This window comes from Euprymna scolopes, chromosome 15, assembly GCF_053919585.1.
Source record: "Euprymna scolopes isolate OS-2025 chromosome 15, ASM5391958v1, whole genome shotgun sequence".
In the NCBI taxonomy this organism is placed as follows: Eukaryota; Metazoa; Mollusca; class Cephalopoda; order Sepiida; family Sepiolidae; genus Euprymna; species Euprymna scolopes.
The window spans coordinates 5,585,138-5,605,507 of record NC_136496.1 but is presented as its reverse complement, the minus strand read 5'-3'; the positions used below and the strand labels follow the sequence as shown (position 1 = coordinate 5,605,507).

Sequence of the window (20,370 nt, the reverse complement as noted above, 5' to 3'; positions counted from 1 at the left end):
CCACAGATTGGAGGTCTTCCTCAAGTGTTGCTGCCATTTCATAGAAATGTGTTCATTCGTCTTCCTGTCGTGCCTGCCATAGAGTGTAGTGTCATCAGCATATATACCCATCTCAGAGGCAATTTTGTCGGGGAGGTAATTTATGAATATCAGGAACAATAGAGGTTCAAGGATAGAACCCTGGGGCACCCCCGCATTTATATCATATTGTTTAGATGTACGACCGTCAAGGACAACCTGGGTTTTTCTCTTATCTAAGAAGGATTTAATTATGTTAAGTATTCTACCAGTGATACCGTATGATCTAATTTTCCTGAGGAGACCCTCATGCCATACCCTGTCAAAAGCCTTAGATATATCTAGAGCTACCGCTCTGCCCTCCCCCGCTTTGTCCAGTGAATACAGTTAGGATGTCTGCTGTGGAACGGGCTTGTCTAAATCCATATTGTTGGTCAGTCAGAAGTTTAGCATCTGTAAGGTGATGGACTAGAGCATGGTTAATTAAGGTGTCAAATATTTTGGCAAAAAGTGGGAGGAGGCTAATGGGGTGATAATTTGATGGGTCAGTCCTTTCGGCAGAATTCTTGAATACTGGTACAACAGAAGTAGTTTTCCAACAGCCCGGAAAGCAAGCTTCATTAAGGGATTTGTTGTAGAGTTTTGAGAGAACTGGAGCTACTTCGGCTGAGCACTTTTTTTAAATGAGAACAGTAGTTTGAATAATCTAAATAATACAGTTATAGTCCGGTTTTTTGTCTTTTTTGTTTTGTTTTTTTTTCTTTTTAATTAGACCTATCCTCCCTCCCCTATAATTTGAATATAATGGTTTTAGGCAATAAGTTGCAGTTACAAACCAAGGAAAGAAATAATACTTCGGGTCAGCATTTTTTTTCTTTTTAACAAGGTTTTACCATTACTCTCCCATCTTGACACCACTTTAAAAGTCTCTGGCTGCCACATGTCCATCTAGCCTGATTGCTTTTCTCCTTTCTCCGACTGCATGCCAGCCTTGACTTTACACGTTCATTTTCTTCGACTTTGCTTTCCTCCCTTTTTGCTTTTTTCTTCTTGCGCACACTCCCTAATTTGCATATGTGCTTTTTTTTTTGCTGCTGCTGCTAATTTCTTCACAAGCCATCCATCCTTTGCTGCTGCTAATATTTTCCAACGTGCTCATATGCACTATTTTACATAAACAGCATTCAACAACACCAGTACGGCATATGGGTGGGTGGGTGGGTGTGCGGGGGGGGGGGATGTGTACTTATACATTAAACAGGTTCAGTAAACATGGCAGTTTCATAAAATATAAATACACAATGGCCATTTGGTAGCAGGCTAGCCTCAGTTTCATACTGGTTCCCTTCATCTTGTGGACGCTAGAATAAAGACTTTCATGTGAATAACACCAACGTCTTTATATATTTGCAAAGCTTTTTCATCAGATGCCTGTCGTCCGGAATTGCAATCTCTTTGCTAGATTTTACATTTCAGCGGTAATGCCCTATAAGCTATTAGGACGTAAAGTGACAGCTTCTCCCAAGCAAATCTCCCACAATAACTGGAAACTCTCTCCAATCTGTTTATTAACCTAATTTTTATCAAAATATTCCAAATCTACTTACGTCAGCAAAAAGTTCAGCTTTTGTTTATTGTCTAAACCTATTTTTGATATCGTAAATTCCTAACCCAAACTGAACCCACTTGTCCACAATCATCTTTGTTTGGTGTTTATTCCTATTATGTCTTAAATATTTCACTTGCCTTTATTTAAACTTTTTATTATTTGTTTCAAATATTAATTTTTCTTTTTGACTTAGTTATGCAAACTGTAGAATAAACAAGCTACCGGATTTTCTACAATCACATGGTTCCAATCTGACTAATTGTAAGAACTTAAATGCAATCTTGTTCTACTGCAGAGATTCTAATGGTCATCTCTGAACACATATAGCATACACTAGGCAAAAAAAAAAAAAGTAGAAAAATGAGGAAGAAAAATAAAAAAAAAAAAAAATAAAAGGAAATAAGAAGTTAGCATAGTAGTGCTTGGCGTGACTAAGGTTTTATGAAAATTCATTTATCTAGTATTACTGGACGAATCTCTATCTAACATATAAAAGTCAGTTTGTGTGTAAGTTCCTTCCTTATTGGTTGCGAAACGGCTGAACCGATGTTTTGCAAATTTCACACAAAGGTAATTTATATTTCTGGCAGTTTGCTTAAATATATTTTGTGCAGAAATTCATCTAAGTATCTGAAATCAAAAAAATCTGATCTTAAAAATAGTTTTTCTTCTCTTATAGATAAAAAAGAATTTTTACAGGGGAATATTTTACATTACACCGGTGTAACGTAAAAATTCTTTTTTTTTATCTATAAAAGAAGAAAGACTATTTTTAAGATCATCAAGCCCAAATATCAGCTGACGTTATATTGTAAACAAACACAGATGGAATTTGATAAACAATATTATCATTATTATTATTATTATTTATGTTATTTTTTTTTAATTAGTTCACCGTGCAAATTTATTCCTTGACATATGTATCGATTCTATAATAGTACATACGCAATCTGCATAAATTAAAATATTGTATTGTATGACCGGGCAACTCCAGATGTCCAGCTATTATGTAATATAATTAGATTCTTCTCAGCCAAAAGAAAGATCCAGATTGTCCACGATGGCCGTACATTGAAACAATATTACATTAATGTGGATGTGTCCCAGGGAACAGTCCTAGAACTTTTCTTATTCCTGATTTTCATAAATGACCTCCCTGATGTAATTGTCTTTGAGATGAGTATATTTGTTGATGACGCCATGCTCTATTCTCAAGGTGTGGATAAAACGAACACACACACACACAAGGTAATAGCTGAGTCCTTAGATAATTACCATAAATGGATGGATACATTTAATGCTACTAAGACAAAGCTCCTTTCCTTTTAACAATTATAAGAAACCTTTCCAACTACCGATTGCCATGGCTGAGAGTCCAAGATGTTCAAATTCCTCAGCCTAACATTCACAGGTGGTAGTAGTAGTATTGTAGGAGTTAGACCTCTATACCGCTATTTTTAGCCAGTCTGAGAAATTGTTTTTGGATGGATGGGCTATCGCATAGTCTCCTTTCAGTCGGGTGACTAGACAGTGTAGGGTCAGGTGGTCTATGTGCTGGGTGGGGTGGGGGGCTTCCTTGCACTTTGGGCAGATTGGGGAATCTATTTGTTTCCACCTGTGTTTGTTTACTGCAGTCGTGCAGTGTCTTAGTCGGATCCGGTTTGCTGCTACCCATTGCTTCATACTACTTGTAGCAAAACGTGGGAGGCACAAAGTTGGGTCTTCAATGATGTCCTCTCCCTTGGGAGTTTTTTTTTTTTTTTTTTTTTTACACAGTGATCACCACTTATCAAGGCCCGGAAGCCACTCAGGGATAAGGGTTGATAGGTAAGTACTTTTTTTCTTTGCTTTTTCCCCCCTTTTTCTTTTTCTTGTTTCCTTTTTTTTTCCTTTTTACTTTATTTTTCCTTTTTACTTTTTCTTTTTTTTCTGCCTTTTTCCTTTTTTTCTTTCCTTTTCTATCTTTCCAATTTTTTTTTTCTTTTGTTTGGATTTGAAAATAAGGGTTTGTATTACTGTACACATAGATTCGAATAAGTTGTCAAAAAACAAATAAATAACAAATAAATGTTATCAAAGGCAAGATAAGTTACTTTTCTACCAAACTGGATATATTTTTTGTGTTTTTATTCAATGTAACATGTTTATTCAGCTCGAAAAACATACAGTGTTTAACGATGTATTCGAAAATTCAAGATGGCGTCTGATTCTCTCTTTAACACGGTAAGTTTGGGAAAAGGTGTTATAAATAAAAAACCGGATAAAATACTGTTAAGAACTCGCTCAACATATGTTACCGTGACATAGGTTGACATATATTCGGCGGGTTTTTAATAGTATTTTGTATAGTTTTTTTTATTTATAACACCTTATCCCAAACTTACTGTGTTAAAGAGAGAATCAGACGCCATCTTGAATTTTCGAATATATCGGTAAACACTGTATGTTTTTTGAGCTGAATAAACATGTTACATTGAATAAAAACACGAAAAATATATCCAGTTTGGTAGAAAAGTAACTTATCTTGCCTTTGATAACATTTATTTGTTATATGTTTGTTTTTTGACAACTTTTTCGAATCTATGTGTACAGTAATACAAACCTGAAAATAAAATTTTAAAAAGTGCTGTTGATTTTTTTTAAAAAAAGAAAAATACAAGAACCAATAATGTATTTCATTTTGAGCATCAAGAAAAAAAAAAAAAATATTTTTATTAATTTTGTAAAATTACAGAAAGCTAGTTGAACATGGACGGAATCATTTCTGAGCAATCTTTAAAAAAGAAATAGTCTCGTGAAATTAAAGAAAATAAGGGTTTGTATTACAATCCACGGAGGTACAAAAAAGTTGTCAAAAAAACAAATATATAGCAAATAAATGTTATCAAAGGCAAGATAAGTTACTTTTTTTTTTTTACCTAACTGAATAAGTTTTTAGTGTTTTTATTTAATGTAAAATGTTTATTCGGTTTGAAAAAAAAAGTAATTTTGAGTGCTACCGAAAAAAAAGAAAAAATGTCTGCGATGTTTTTGAAGTCTCAACAAAGACTTCAAAAGAAGAAATAAATGACAATGGCGGCAGAAACCCACCCAATAAATTTGTGACATTTATTGGGTGGGCCACCATTTTGTTTTAGTTCTTATTTTGAAGTGATTATCAAAACGTCAAAGATGTAGAGAGAGATCGCAGCCATTTTTCTTGTTCTCCAGTAGTGCTAAATATGACTATTTGTTTAAAAAAAATAAATGTATTTATTATGAAAATGTGCTGTAAAAATGCAGATGTCAGTGAGATGGACAGAAAATGAAGCCAGGTGAAAAACGTCTGTTGTTGCGAAGCCATTTTTGCATGGAATGCTTTAAGGCTTTGGCTGAAGCAAAAATGCACCAAAGTAATTTTACTCGATTTTTAGTGGAATTCAAGAAAATTGCTATCAAAAACTTCCTTTATTTTTTACAAGCAGGACTACCCAGCATTGCCCGGGACAAAAAAAGCCTTCTTTTACCTCTCTCTATCCATCTCTCTTTCTCCCTCCCTCTCTTTTATCTTTCCCTCTCCTCCACTTAGCTCATTTTTCTTTCTGAATATACACAGACTTCATTATATAGATTCCTCAAGGAATGAGTCGGTATGAGATAATTAACTCCTTGATAAGAAAATTTGAGTTATTTCCCTTTTGTACCTAGACTAGATGAAAAGCGAATCCCCCACCCCTACCTACCCACCCAACGAAAACTGCAGCAGTTTAGTCAAAGAATGAATAGTTTTTTTCTAAATTTTAGATATTATTCATCCTGGGCAATACTGATCAAGAAAATACCAAATTTTTTTAGTGTTTCGGATTATTTGGATTCATCAGACTACTGTTCTCATCTTGAGGATGATTTTCATAACGTTTCGGTTGATGTAACCTCCGACCTTCTTCAAGTGTATCTTGTCGAATTCAGGAATTTGGACAGAATTTCAAATTTGAACCTTTTATTTATATTATTCTAATTGGAATTCATTGAGATGAGAATTATTTATTGATTTTATTGCGGACAATTATCCTTATCTTTTTTAGTTGTTGTTTCACAACGTTTCGGCCAACTATTCCTCTGGCCTTCATCAGGTGGTAACTGCAACGGGATAGGAACTGTGAATCTCCTAACAATTCTCAGCAATTACTGCAATTAACTATGGAAAGGCAGTAATTGCTGAGAATTGCTAGGAGATTCGGAGTTCCTATTCCGTTGCCATTACCACCTGATGAAGGCCAGAGGAATAGTTGGCCGAAACGTTGTGAAAAAAAAACAACTAAAAAGATGAGGATAATAGTCCACAATAAAATAAATTAAGTATTATTAAAAATTTATATTTATATATATATATATATATATATATATATATATATTTATACAAACAGTGATGGCTACATATGTGCATACATGTTTCTGTAATCACTAGTTATTGGGGAGATTACGTCTTCAGGCCAAGAATTTTCCTCGAAAACTGATCTTGGCCTGAAGACATAATCTCCCCAATAACGGGTGATTACAGAAACATGTATGCACATATGTAGCCATCAATGTTTGTATAAATAAATTAAATATACCTGCTCTGTTAACCACCTGACGAAGGCCAGAGAAATAGTTGGCCAAAACGTTGTGAAACAACATCTAAAAAGATGAGGAGCCCTTTATTTAATTCACGGGGGTAGTATGTTCTCGTTTCATCAGCCATCACTAGATAAAGGTCCTAGATAATTCGCAATTGTATTTTTCGGTCAGCTGTACTGAGGATTGAACCTTCGAACCCTCAGGAGAATATCACTTTTACAATTGATTTTTCCAAGTACTCTAACCACTACGCCACAATTGATATGGTTAGCTATACCCCCACCCCCCGTGAAGTAAATAAAGGGTTCCATTCGAAATTTCCGTCCAAATTCCCGAGTTTGACAGAAATATTCCCGAGTTTAATAGGATACACCCGAAGAAGGTTAGAGGTTACATCGACCGAAACGTTTTTGAGTGTTTGTTTTGTAGTTTTTGACTTTTAACCAGACATACAAACATACATACACACACACAGACAACTGCCTTTTATATAATAGACTAGCAGGGCTACCCGGCGTTGCTCGGGACCGTATAAACAATGAAAAAACAAAAGCAGATATTGAACATATGTTTTATTCCTAGGGGAGAGGAATCTTTCATCTCAAGTTTTAGCGTTACAAACAAACATTTGTCTTTTATATATATAGATAATGACAGGTTTTTTGGGGGCCCCCCTCGAAGATAACTGATCAGTTGACCAACTTCTAGTGGTCCGTTTGACGTGAAATTTCGATATTTGTCATCCGGGTGATGGGGCTTCGATATGATACCAAATTTGTCAAGTTTGGTTCCGTCTTTCAAAAGTTTTAGCGTTACAAACAAACATACATACATACACACAGACGTTTGGCTTTTATATATATAGATTATCCTTTGGACATTTCTAATTTTAATCAGTAATCCCATTTCAATTTTTAATTTAAAAATATAATAAACTTGCAGAAATACTTGTCCTATAATTTTGCTCCAGTTTGAACTAGTGATGATTTCAGTATTTTTCCAATTTTTTTTTTTTTTGTCATTTCACCCCGAACAAGGCACAAGGCCACTTAGTCGTGAGGGGTGCTATTTGGGACCAGATTTGCAGGTGTCCTATTTAGGGAGTTGAGCAGCAAGATGTCTGTTTACATTACACTTGAATTTCTTGATGTCAGTACAGTCAGGGAAGCAGGGGCCTAAGAAGGAATTCCAAAGTGCAGTAGTTCCAAGGAAAAAGCTATTTGAGTAGAAGGCTTTATGGCATCTAGAGATTTCTACAGTGTAGGGGTGGGATTTTGCTACTTGTCAGGTTTGTCAAGGGGGTACTAGCGCTTAGAGTTCATCAGAGCACTTGTCATTGAAATATTTATAAAACAGACACAAGGATGCTACGTTTCAACGATGGGACAGAGGCTGGAGTTTAGTTGATAGTTTAGGATATATTAGGTTAGCAACTCTCCTTTGAACCCTGTCTAGGAGCGAGTATAGCTGACCGAAAAAATACAATTGTGAATTATCTAGAACCTTTATCTAGGAGCGAGAGACTAGTGACATGTGCCAACCCAGATATAGCAACAATACTCCATGCATGAGTGAATCGTGGCCTTGTAGAGATACAAGATACTCTCAGGTATGAGTAACCTTTTAGCAAAGTAGAGAGAGAGAGAGAGCCCACCTTCGCAGCAACAGCACAGGCAATTGCCTTAATGTATTTGTTCCAATTCATGTTGTCTGTAAATGTTAACCCTAGGAATCTGAGGGAAGTATTTTCAAGCAGTGTATCATTCGCCATGATTCTTTTTAAATTTCTAAATATTCAGTTATAGAGTTTTTTGTTTTCTAATTTTAAGATTACCATTAAACCCATATCATACGTGCAATATTTAAGTTCACTTTAAGTGAAAGTCAGAGTAAAAATACTTATGCTTCGGGTGTGGTTTGAACTCACACGTGGTCTCTGAACAATATGCTAAGTAAATGACCCACAAGGTCAGTACAATCATCATGAATCACATTTCCCACTTGGTGCGGATTATGAACCCACGTGACTAATTTTTCACCATTTCTTCCAATCCAAGGCAAGTTGGTTGATGGATGCCCAACTGTTGAGATGTCCAATCAAAACCATTTTCTCTCCACCTTCTCCTTGGCTTTCCTCTTGCCTCTTTTGACTTCTAACATATCATCAAAGCATAACTTTGACAGGTCAGTGGTTGATCGTTTGACATGGTCAAAAAGTTTAAGGTTTTTACTTTTGATTTTATCAAATAGAGGAGATAGAGAAGTAGTTTGCTGGAGGATGGATATTTTTTTTTTTTTTTTTTTTCGATCAGGCAATGTCCCGTAATGAAACGCATTACGTAATTTTGAAAGCCCTCAATGCAATTGTCTAGTTGTTTAGTCCATGTGATACAATCAAGTCCATATAAAACTAATGGGAGGGAATAAATTAAATACACTTTTACTTTAACAGTTATTGGCAACCTTTTTGATTTTAGAATGGTGTTGTGTTTTTCGAAAGCCGCCCAACCCATCCCGATTTTGTGTTTCCATGTCGTCTCGTGATCATTAGAGAAAGTCGGTTTATGTTTTAAATAAATAAATTGGATGACCTGCTTGATGGATTTACTGTGAATAGTCATATTTAGTTTAGGTTAAACTGTGATTCAGCTGTAGACATACATTCTGTTTTCTCTTGGTTTATTTCTAATCCTATCTCCTTTGCATTCTTTGCTAATACAAAAAATTGAAGTTTATGTGTGCATTCATCAACAAGAGCGATGTCATCAGCGTAAGATAGGTTGGAGAGGATTTGTCCACCTATAGAAAAACTGCTTTGGCAAGTCTCTCCTGTCTAAAGCATAACAGCAGCCAGTGCAACACAGAACAGAATTGACGCCCTTTTAAATGCTTATGGAGGGGCCAAAACTCAAGACCAGTTTTTATAAAAGCTTGTAATCCGTCGTAAAGTGATTTTAGAAGATTAATGTAGTTTTTGTTGAGTGATTTTGTCTAAAATTGACCAAAGTACAATATGGTGACTATTAATTCAATATATAGGAAGAAGTCTCTCTTTCTCTTATAGATAGATAGTCTTATAGATAAATTGATGATGAGTAGCAAGGCTACCAAGCATCACCCGGGATCCTAATTTCCAAAATTACAAAAAGTAAATCTAAAATCCTCCTTAATATTGTAATTTTTAGACAAAATTAAAGTGAAAATAATTATGTTAAGGTTCGAACTAGTGACGGAACGATTCTAATATTTTTCCCAGTCCGATTCTATTTTAATTTGTAAATATTCACTTATAGTTTTTAGTTTTTAATTTTCGAATTACCATAAAAGCCCATGTAATATGAATATAATTACACGTAATAGTTAACTAAAGATGATCATCCCATGAGAAAACCGAAAAAACTAATAAGGAATTAATAGAAATGAATGTTTAAAAGAATATGCAAATTAGCCAGCTCTTTATCGGATGAATGCAATTCCACGGCCCATATATACAAAGTTGTATTTTTTTTTTTTTTAAATAAATAGAAAAAAGGGTTTTAATATGAATATCAATATACAAAAAAAAAAAAAAAAAAAAAATTATAGAAGTATAGATAAATTATTAATACCGGGCAACGCCGGGTACATCTTCTAATTATTTAATATTATCAAATCTTACATCAACGTATTATTATATAAACGAAATATTATCACCCTAAATGAAGACAGTAAGCACGGAATTTTCACAGGTCACACTAGTAAATATAAAATGTCATATCATCGAACCATAAATAAAACTGAAAAAAAAAACTGAATAAATGTTGGTACCTGTACAGTTTAATTAAGAAATTAAAAAATGAAAATATTGAAAAAAAAAAAAAAAAAAAAAAAAAGTTATATTTTACGCATCCGTTTTGGACTGAAGATCTCTGAAAAATATTTCACTTAATTTGATTGAGTAGTTTTTTTTGTTTTTGTTTTTTTTTTTTTACTGCGGAAAAACACGTTTTTATGACAGCGTGTTGAAGGTAACCATCTTTGAATTTTTTAATACGCCACGGGGAGATAACTCAGTTTAAAGTGCCGACACTCCCTCCCCATCTTTATTACTAGCTTTTCTTCCTAAAAATCAAACCTTTCGCTCGGTATCATAACAAATTGTTTTTTCGCTGTAAAACCACTTAATGAAATTAAGTGATTTCTTTTCAGAGATCTTCATTCCATAATGGATACGTACAATATAACCTTTTTTCGATATTTTTCATTTTTGATTAAACTGTAAAAGAACCTAAATTTTAAATGATTTTGAATGAAAAATAAATGAAAATATTTTTTTCTTGAATTCAATTTCTTTTTTTAAATTAAATTTTGTTGTTATTTTTATTGCACACGTGAACTTTTATTTATTTATTATTTTTTTGTGAAACTGTGATCGTGAAATGCTAAGTTGTAAGTTTTTTTTTTAAATATATTTTTTGATAGGAATTGCACGTGTGAGAACGAGTGGATAAAGGACATTTAAACTCTGCAACAATTCGTGGTGATGGTGGTGGCATTTCCAATGTCTATAGAAAAGAAATCATTTTTATTTTTTTCTTCTACGAACATAAGACATAAACGCAAACAAGATGGCTGCCAATTCTTCTCAATTCTTTTTCAGCAGATCAATCTCGGCTCGGGCACGGATTTCTTCCATTGAATAGTCTTGCAGTAATTTACCATTTTCAAAGACTGGAATAAGTATGTCCTGAAGGTGATAGAAAATGAAAAGGTATAATTAGAATCATATAGAAATTATACGAATGAACAGAAATGCGTGTGATGGTTGATAACGTACATCCAAAAGTAAAGGTGCGTGAAAGGTGATAACGTACATACAAACATGCGTGAAAGCTGATAATATAGTACGAATATATATATGCGTGTGAAATGTATACAAACATATAAATATATGGGAAATGTGATAACGTATTTTTTTTTTTTTTTCCACAGTGATCACCACTTATCAAGGCCCGGAAGCCACTCAGGGATAAGGGTTATTGCAAGTACATTACGTTAGTGTGGAGAATTGATGAAGTGTTTACTTAAGGGGGCGGTTCATTAGGAATTTGTTCACATTGGACTTGAAGACATTCAAGTTGTAGTCCGGTGGGAAGCAGGCAGACGGAACAGAGTTCCACAGACGTGCAGTTCTAAGAAAGGAGCTTTGTTCATGGAATCTGCGTTTTGATTTAGGCACAGATATAGAGTGGGGAAAATTTTTCACAGTCGATTTAGCTAGACGGGTGTTTTTCGTGAAAGATTGGCGAGGGGGGAGCAGAGATTGTATGTATGAACGCTGATAAGGTATGTACAAATATAAATATGTTTGAAAGGGGATACAAAAATATGCATATGTGAAGGTCCCCACCCCGTTATATAGGGGTTGCACGGGAGGGGTCCATATTGCATATGTATACGGCACCAGAAGAAATATGTTATATTGCCGGAGTTTGTGTATGACATGAACAGATGTATTACGTACGTATGTCTAACTCATGCAATGTTTAGTGATATAAAAATTATGACAAAAGAAACATTTTTACAACAGACATGTAACAAGGGACAGGTAACATCATAGTTGCGCAGATATGTTTGTCTTATATAACAGATGTGTGTTCTATGATGAATCTCTTTTAACTTAGGAGTGTTAACTTTCTGATATGCGATTTATCTTGTGTATTCTCTATTGAGTGTTGATGTGTGCATACATAAATTAATAGTTTATAGAAATCCTGGTCGGTTGGAACACCAGCAAAAACATACGTCAAATCTTCCTTCCATGCATCCCGTCCATGCGTCCTGAAATTAAAGGTGCTTTTCCCCCCGAAAGTGAAAACACTCAGATGGGAATTATATTTTGATATAATCATTTATTTTTTGCTGGGTTCTTTTTCAGAGTTGCCACACTTTGTATAAGATTACATTTTTCTAAGTCGCCTCCTTCTGACTTCCATGGGCATCCCATCATAAAAACCCTATCCATCTCTAACACGTCGCATATCAAAAGTGATCTCTCACGTAACTACATCTCAAAAACTATATTTTTATTATGTCATCACTATACGTAGCCTAAAGATTCCCACTGGGTTTTGTCACGGCCACCGAGAGTAAGAAGAAGGCCTGTTAACAGAAAAATGCCTGCAGGCAATGTAGGTAAGATTTGTCAGATTGTCAGTACTATATGAGGGCCATTTGAAAAAAAGCAATAAAACATTTTTTAAAAGAAAAAGGAACACAGTTCGATTACTACTTAAACTGAACTTTATTCAAAATAAAATATAAATATTATCTATGTAAAATTAAGTAATTGTAAAGCAATATACAATTTAATACTGATAAAACTGAATTATGAATTTAGGGAACAAACAATTAAAGAAACATTAAACAAATATTTTTTGGCCTTCGGAACAAGATCAGTGTAGTATCTGTTTTGATGCTACACTTTACCTTTTCTGTCTTCGGTCGGTGGAGGAGAAATATTTCATGACTGAGACTATTTTTGTTCCCATTCAGAGTGCCCCTTATTGGGAAGCTGGATTTTCCCACAAGATTATATGTTGAAATATTTAAATAAACAGGCAAACAGAACAGTTCCACAGGAATGCACTTCTAAGAAAAAAGCTTTGTTCATGAAATCCACGTTTTGATCTCGGCACAGACGAAGAGTTAGCACTTGCTAACTGGTGACCCTTCTATTTTTCAATGTTTCATTTATTTCTATTTTTATGTTCCATATCTTTTTTATTTTATTTCCTTCACTAAACCATAACTTTTATACCCCAATTTCTATTAAATATCGGTATGGTTCTTGGCCAAACCCAAAGATGCTATTGTTGTCCAAGACGATTTCTACCAAGGCAAGGGACCATGCCACAAGTTCACCCTAAACACGGAACAATGCCACTGAGATGTAAGAGGGTGCTATGAATTAGAGGCATCCTAAGTAGGAAGTTGTGCAGCGAGTGCTTGTTCACATTACATTTAAACTTCTGCATTTTGGTACAAACAGAGAAATAGGAAGTAGGAAGGGAATTCCAAAGATTAGTAGTTCTGGCAAAGAAACTATTATTAGAGTAGAAAGTTCTCTGATATCTGAGGACCTGAAAGGGTAGCATCTTGCTGACTGAGGAGTTGAGAGTATTTACGTAGAGGAGGGGGTCACTAGTGCAGTATACTCGTCTTACTTTATTTGGATCTCCTTTGCCTCTTTGCACGGTAACGAGTTGGTTGTCCTTGTATTCAAGGGTCAGTCGGCCTTTTTTACTTTTCTTCCCACTGTCCGTGATTGGCTGTTTAAACACAGAAATCTACAAAAAATAAAAATGAAATCTGATTATTGCAACGACAAGTGATGTCTATTGACTTTGGTCTTAACCCTTTATGACCTGCTTGAACTAATTTGTTCAGTCATAAATAAATGAATATAACTGCATAAATAAAGTGGGAATTAGTATGGCGTGGTTTGACTTAAACAAAAATTTGAATTAAAATCTTACAAAAACATTTAGACAACAACGACTAGTTATGAGCATTTAAACAGAATATGAATTATTTCCCTTTGATCAGAAAACCAGTAAAAAAAAAAAAAAAAAAAGAATTACTTCCCTTAAACATGACTAAATTAATTAAGCTTTGAGCGTTTGGATTTAAAATCCAAACAGAAAAAAAAAAAAAAAAATAGAATTATTCCCCCTGAGCATGTAACAGATTAATTAATCTTTGAACGTTTGGATTTAAAATCTAAAATAAAAAAAAATTTTTTTAAAAAGCCACTTTACAATTTACAGTCTAGCGAGAGGATTTATTTCTCCACTGATGAGGGGTTATTACCTGAAAGGACCTTTGGAGTAAGTACCATCTACAGTTGACAAAAAAAATTCAGGTAGATAAATGAATAAATATGAATAAAAAAAATAATATAAAAAAAACTATTGCATTATTTATCATTCATTTATTTATTTATTTATCTGCTAATAATGACTGTACATTCCTGCATTGTAAGCCTTCAAAAATATCTTTTAAAGTGGGAATTGTTTCAAACACGTCCTGTACTTATTAGTTCAGTATCTGGGTAGATGTCAAATTTGTTGCGGACCAGGATATAAATCCCTAGCTCGCCACAAGAAAATAATGAAACGAATGGAATTGAAGGAAACAAAGACTCAATTGATGGATAAGGTAAACGTCGTTTATTTGCTGTATAAAGAATTAACATTTTAGTTATAACATGTGTTCATGTCCGCGCGTATGTAACCAATGTTCGTTGCACGACTGGTGTTGTAGCAAGAAAAAGAATTGTGTTTTCATCTCAAGTTCGGGTCACTATCGTTTGTTCGCGCGTGGGAAGAAAAATAAGTGTTGTAGTGAAAATTGAGAATGATAGACAAAAGAGTGGATAGAGAGTTGACATCAGTTAGTAGTCAGCTACGCGAAGGTGTTATCAGGGACCAGTAGTAGATAGAGAGAGAAAGAGTGAGAAGGTGTACATACAGTCTGTTAGCTCGTGCTCCATACATAGTCGCAGGGGGTGTTGACGCTCGCAAGCGTGCGCCTCCCAAAAATTATCGCCCCATTAGCCTCCTCCCACTTTTCACCAAAATATTTGAGACCATAATTAACTATGCTCTAGTCCATCACCTTACAGATGCCAACCTCTCTGGTCCTAAAAGGCTTAGAAACAGCTTGTCTCTTTGTTTTATATCCGTTTCCAGTGGTGTTTTGCGCATGTGTATATTTCCTTAGAAAGCGGAAGTGATGTCGTCCATGTGTGCGTTCGTGTGCGAGTACATATGTGTGCATTAGCGTGTGTGTATATATACCGTGAATGTGAGTGTATGTACGCGAACATGAATATGTGTACATGTGTGGACGTGGGCGCGTATGTTTGTGTGCGCGTATGTATATGACATAGCTTGAAATATGAATGTGTGTTTTTGTGTGAGACTTGAAAAAGGCTCATACAAATTGCAACTATCCATTGCTTACATTCAGTATGCTGCCGTCTGTCTCAGGGGAGGATTGCGTCTGTTGTCAAAAACACACTTTTTTTTTTCAAACATTATGAATAATAATCAAAGTAAGTTTATGAAATGCAAAAATTCTCAGTGGTAGTTTAACTATTGAACTTCATAATGAAAGATCGTTAGAGTAAAAAAAAAATCTTTAAATCATAGTATCATTACCCTTTAAACTAACTAAAATTAACAATAAATATTTTTTAATCATCTACATCATAATTCATAAAGCATGGAGATTAACAGCACTATGAATTTATCATTGTTAAACAAACAATTGCAGACATTCAAAGAAGTTTCTTTGGTCCCCAAATTTATCAGAGAGGGACCTGTTTTCAGTGGCGTTCGTGTGTCGATCCGTGTGTCCATGCGTCTGTTCGTGCATCCATGCATCCATTCATGCATCCATGCGTCCATCCATGCATCGGTTAATCCAAATGATTGCCAGATAACCGCCCATTAGTTTTTCTCTAAAATTTTGCCGTAAATTGTATTTCATTAAATAGATGTGCACAGTAAAAAAAGTTTATTTTGTAAAAATTCCCGTTGCATCCTCAGGGGCTCAAGAGGTAAAAAATGACCTGAAATTGCCAAAAATGACACTTTTTGCCCCATAGCTTTTGAGCAATCCATTAGATTTTCCTGAAACTTGGCCAAAATGTGGAGGCCATTGTTTTTAATATAAATTCAGTATAGGTGACCCTGGCAAAATTCTGGTTCGCATCCCTCTGGGCTAAACAACATGCCTTTTTGGAGCTCTTTTTTCATATTACTCAAAAACTTGATATGTATGTCTATATAGTGGTTTTTCATGGTGCTGAATTCAAGTATACATCTTAAGGCGTGAGATGGCATCGTGTCCATTTTCATTGGGATTTGATGTTCCCAGGAGCTCAAAAAGGGTAAAAAATACCCCAAAATTGCAAAAAATAACACCTTTTACCTCATAACTTTGGCCCCATCCATTAGTTTTTTCTGAAACTTGGTGAAAATGTGAAGGCAAGTTTAGCCCTTCACACTTCTCACATTCATCATTTCTTCACTATTTTTTGTGGCGTCATCTCACATGCAGCACCAGAGTTCTCTCCAAACTCTACAACAAATGCCTTAATGAATCTTGCTTTCCAGGCTGTTGGAAAACTGCTTCTGGGATACCAGTATTCAAGAATTCTGGCGAAAGAACTGACCCATCAAATTATCGCCCCATTAGCCTCCTCCCACTTTTCACCAAAATATTTGAGACCATAATTAACTATGCTCTAGTCCATCACCTTACAGATGCTAAACTTCTGACTGACCAACAATATGGATTTAGACAAACTCGTTCCACAGCAGACATCCTAACTGTAATCCCTGAACATATATACCATTCACTGGACGAAGCCTGGGGGGGGGCAAACCGGTAGCTCTAGACATATCTAAGGCTTTTGACGGGGTATGGCATGAGGGTCTCCTCAGGAAAATCAGATCATACAGTATCACTGGTAGAATACTTAACAATTAAATCCTTCTTAGATAAGAGAAAAATCCAGGTTGTCCTCGACGATCGTACATCTAAACAATATGATATAAATGCGGGAGTGCCTCAAGGGGGGGGGTCTATCCTTGGACCTCTATTGTTCCTAATATTCATAAATGACCTCCCAAACAAAATTGCATCTGAGATAGGTATATATGCTGATGACACTACACTCTATAACAGGCACGACAGGAAAACAAATGAACACATCTAAAGAAATGGCAAAACACTAGAGGATGACCTCCAATCTGTAGTGGAATGGGGACATAAATGGATGGTCACATTCAATGCTGCCAAGACTAAACTAGTTTCATTCAATAACTACAAGAAACCTTCTCTGCAACCAATAGCAATGGCCAGTAACTCTTTATCTGACAGTACATCTTTCAAACCTGCTTGGCCTAACGTTTACAGGAAACATGAGTTGGAATAAATGCATTGAAAGCATTGTCAGGGCCGCTGCGAAGAAGGTAGGCTCTCTCCACCGTGCTAGAACACTACTAACACCCAAAAGTATCCTGTACCTCTATAAGACCACCATTCGCCCATGTATGGAGTATTGTTGTCACATTTGGGCTGGTGCATCTGCTACTAGTCTCTTGCTCCTAGACAAGGTTCAAAAGAGAGTCGCCAATCTGATATGCCTTAAACTGGCATCTAAGCTTCAGCCTCTGTCCCATCGACGAAATGTTGCATCCCTCTGCTTGTTCTACAAGTATTTTAAGGGTGAATGCTCTGGCGAACTGCAGACACTTGTGCCCCCACGACGTAGACACTCTCAACAAAACCGACAGGCAGCTAAAATCCCACCCCCACACAGTAAAGATCCCTAGATGTAAAAGATCTTTCTACTCCAGTAGTTTCTTCCCCAGAACTGCTAGACTTTGGAATTCCATTCTAGGTTCCTGCTTCCTCAACTGTACTGACATGCAGAAGTTCAAGTATAACGTGAACCGACATCTTGTTGCCCAGATCCCTACATAGTACCCCAGTAGTTGTTGCGCCTGATAGTATCCCCCTACACCAAACTGGCAATTTGCCTTGTTTGGGGTGAAAATGTAATAATAAAAAAAAAAAAAGAAAAGGTTTAACAATTGAACCTTTTCAAAAACGTTTGAAAGAAAAAAATATACATAATTTGTTTTGACAAAAAAAATCTTTTGTTTGCTAATCAAAAATGAAAACAAAAATACAAACAAAAAATGGTTATAATAAATTCCCTCTCCCTCCACATAAAAAAATGTTATGGTAGCGAAATCCAATAGGCAAAGAATTGAGTTTTCATTAAAAAAAAAGCAATAATTATTTATTTTTTTGTCAATTTCAACAATAAGAAATATTATCTACTTAGTGAAATATTTCTGAAATATTACATAAAACACATATTTCTATGATTAATGAAAAAAAAAAATGATATAAGTCATGTTTGCGACAAAGCACAAGGGAAATAACTCCTAGTTTTTATAGTTTTTTTCAGTTTTGAAAAATGGAATTCTTCTCGTCAGAGGAAAGAGGTTTGCAAAATTTTTCAGGTTAATGCATTAAAAGAAATTCCAAATCTGAAATGAATTAAATTTGCATAAAAAAAAGTTTTTAGCACTTAGTGAAAGTTTATAAAGATTCATAATGGAAAACAGGAACAAGGTAAAAAAAATATAAAAAGAATATGGTAAAAATCCACTGAAAAAGAAGGTAAAATCCAGGAAGAAATAGGATTGAAATCATACGTTTAGATAAAGCATCATCAACGCTCTGATCGCCATCTCCTTGCCACTGGATTCAAACAGTACAGATTGAAGAGAGGGGTGGAGCATTATTGCGCAACACTTACCTCACAATCACATCCGCAGAACAATAGGAGTAATCTGGGCTGAGTTTTACTCAGAAAACAGCAATTGTCCCCCTTATTTCAGAAACATCGCTTATAGGATGTAAGAGCTAAGAGAGAAAATATTAGATGAAGAGCTTCTTCCAGGTGCACCACTGGGGGTCCCTAATTAGAGCAGGCAATGAATCTATTAGATGGAAAAAGTTGGTATTTCATCGATTCCAATGACAATAAAAGTATTGGAAGTGTGGAACCATCACTGATCCTCATTCAATCACAGGCAAGGTCGGGTCTCCCTGCTTTATACCATCATAATTTTTGCTCTGATCCCCATCTGGCATCAATTGTGATGGATGGCTCTCGTCTGGGTGAGGCCCCGTGTTTTGACAAGCTTCTGGGTTTGACCTTTACTCCTGATCTGAAATGGAACACGTACATCAAGTCTGTTGCCAAGGTCGCTGGAAAGATGGTGGGATCCTTCTACCGCTCCAGAAGATATCTCACTACTGATGCAATTCTCTATCTATATAAAAGCTAAGTACATCCAAGGATGGAATACTGTTGCCATATCTTGGCAGCAGCTGCTAAAAACAGCCTATCCTGCCTTGACAGAGTACAAAATAGACTTCGTGACTTAGTGGGGGATGCCCTTTTCTGTACTCTGCAACCTCTCTCCCACAGAAGAGACGTTGCGAGCCTATCCTTGTTTTATCGTTATTTCCATGGCAGGTGCTCGTCTGAACTCCAATCCCTGGTCCCCCCTCACCAATCTTTCACGAAAAACACCCGTCTAGCTGAATCCAGTGTGAAAAATTTCCCTCACTCTATATCTGTGCCTAAATCAAAACGCAGATTCCATGAACAAAGCTTCTTTCTTAGAACTGCACGCCTGTGGAACTCTGTTCTGTCTTCCTGCTTCCCACCGGACTACAACTTGGATGTCTTCAAGTCCAACGTTAACAAATTCCTAATGAACCGCCCCCTTAAGTAGACACTTCGTCAAATCTCTACACTAACGTAATGTACTTGCAATAACCCTTATCCCTGAGTGGCTTCCGGGCCTTGATAAGTGGTGATCACTGTGTAAAAAAAGAAAAAAAAATTGTGACTTACCTCTTTGCCATCAATGATAGCAGCACTACACTTGTATGCACACTTCTGCGTGTCACGGTCAATTTTCTGAAGCAGTGCCCCTCCACTGCCAAAGGTCACGTTGTCGATACTCCATGAATGCTTTTTGAGGTTCATACCTATTTCCTCCAGGGTTTCATACGACACTCCATCTCCTTGGATCACACGGATATACCAAGGAAGCAATTTGTAGCCTTTGGAATTTGTTGAGACCGTAAACTTACGACCAAGGATTTCAAGCACCTGTAAAATTGAAAAGACTTATTTGTGTAAGTAAAACGCATAATAATTTATGTCATCTCGTTATTGATTTACAAAGTTTGGAAATTTTTTACAATAGTCAACGGAACAAAAAATGGGTGAAAAAGAAATAAATAGACAATAAATAAATGTTACCAAAGGCTAGATAAGTTAACTCTTTTACCTACATGTATAAATAACCTATATATCTATTGTATAAAGAGTAGTTGTGTGTGTGTGTGTGTGCGTATTTAACTAAAAGAAAAAACTACAAAAAAAACAGCCACAAAGTTGGTATTTTCTGGATAAACATTGCCCTGGATGAATAATCTAAAATTTAGAAAAAGTTATGCATTATTTGACTCTCTAGGGAAAATTGTGGAAACCAAGA

At 35.5% G+C, this 20,370-nt stretch overlaps 1 protein-coding gene across 1 annotated transcript in view; it reads right to left on the bottom strand.

Annotated features, from left to right (window-relative positions):
• Nucleotides 1–10,534: 10,534 nt before the first annotated feature.
• LOC145293706 (nicotinamide phosphoribosyltransferase-like) overlaps nucleotides 10,535–20,370 on the bottom strand; it is a 70,472-nt gene continuing 60,636 nt past the window's right edge. The window contains exons 7-9 of the mRNA XM_080140135.1: nucleotides 19,722–19,982; nucleotides 13,432–13,554; nucleotides 10,535–10,952 (exon numbers count right to left, since the gene is read on the bottom strand). Of these exons, the coding sequence (XP_079996261.1) occupies nucleotides 10,851–10,952; nucleotides 13,432–13,554; nucleotides 19,722–19,982 (486 nt within the window). The 3' untranslated portion in view covers nucleotides 10,535–10,850. The remainder of the gene's footprint in view (nucleotides 10,953–13,431; nucleotides 13,555–19,721; nucleotides 19,983–20,370) is intronic.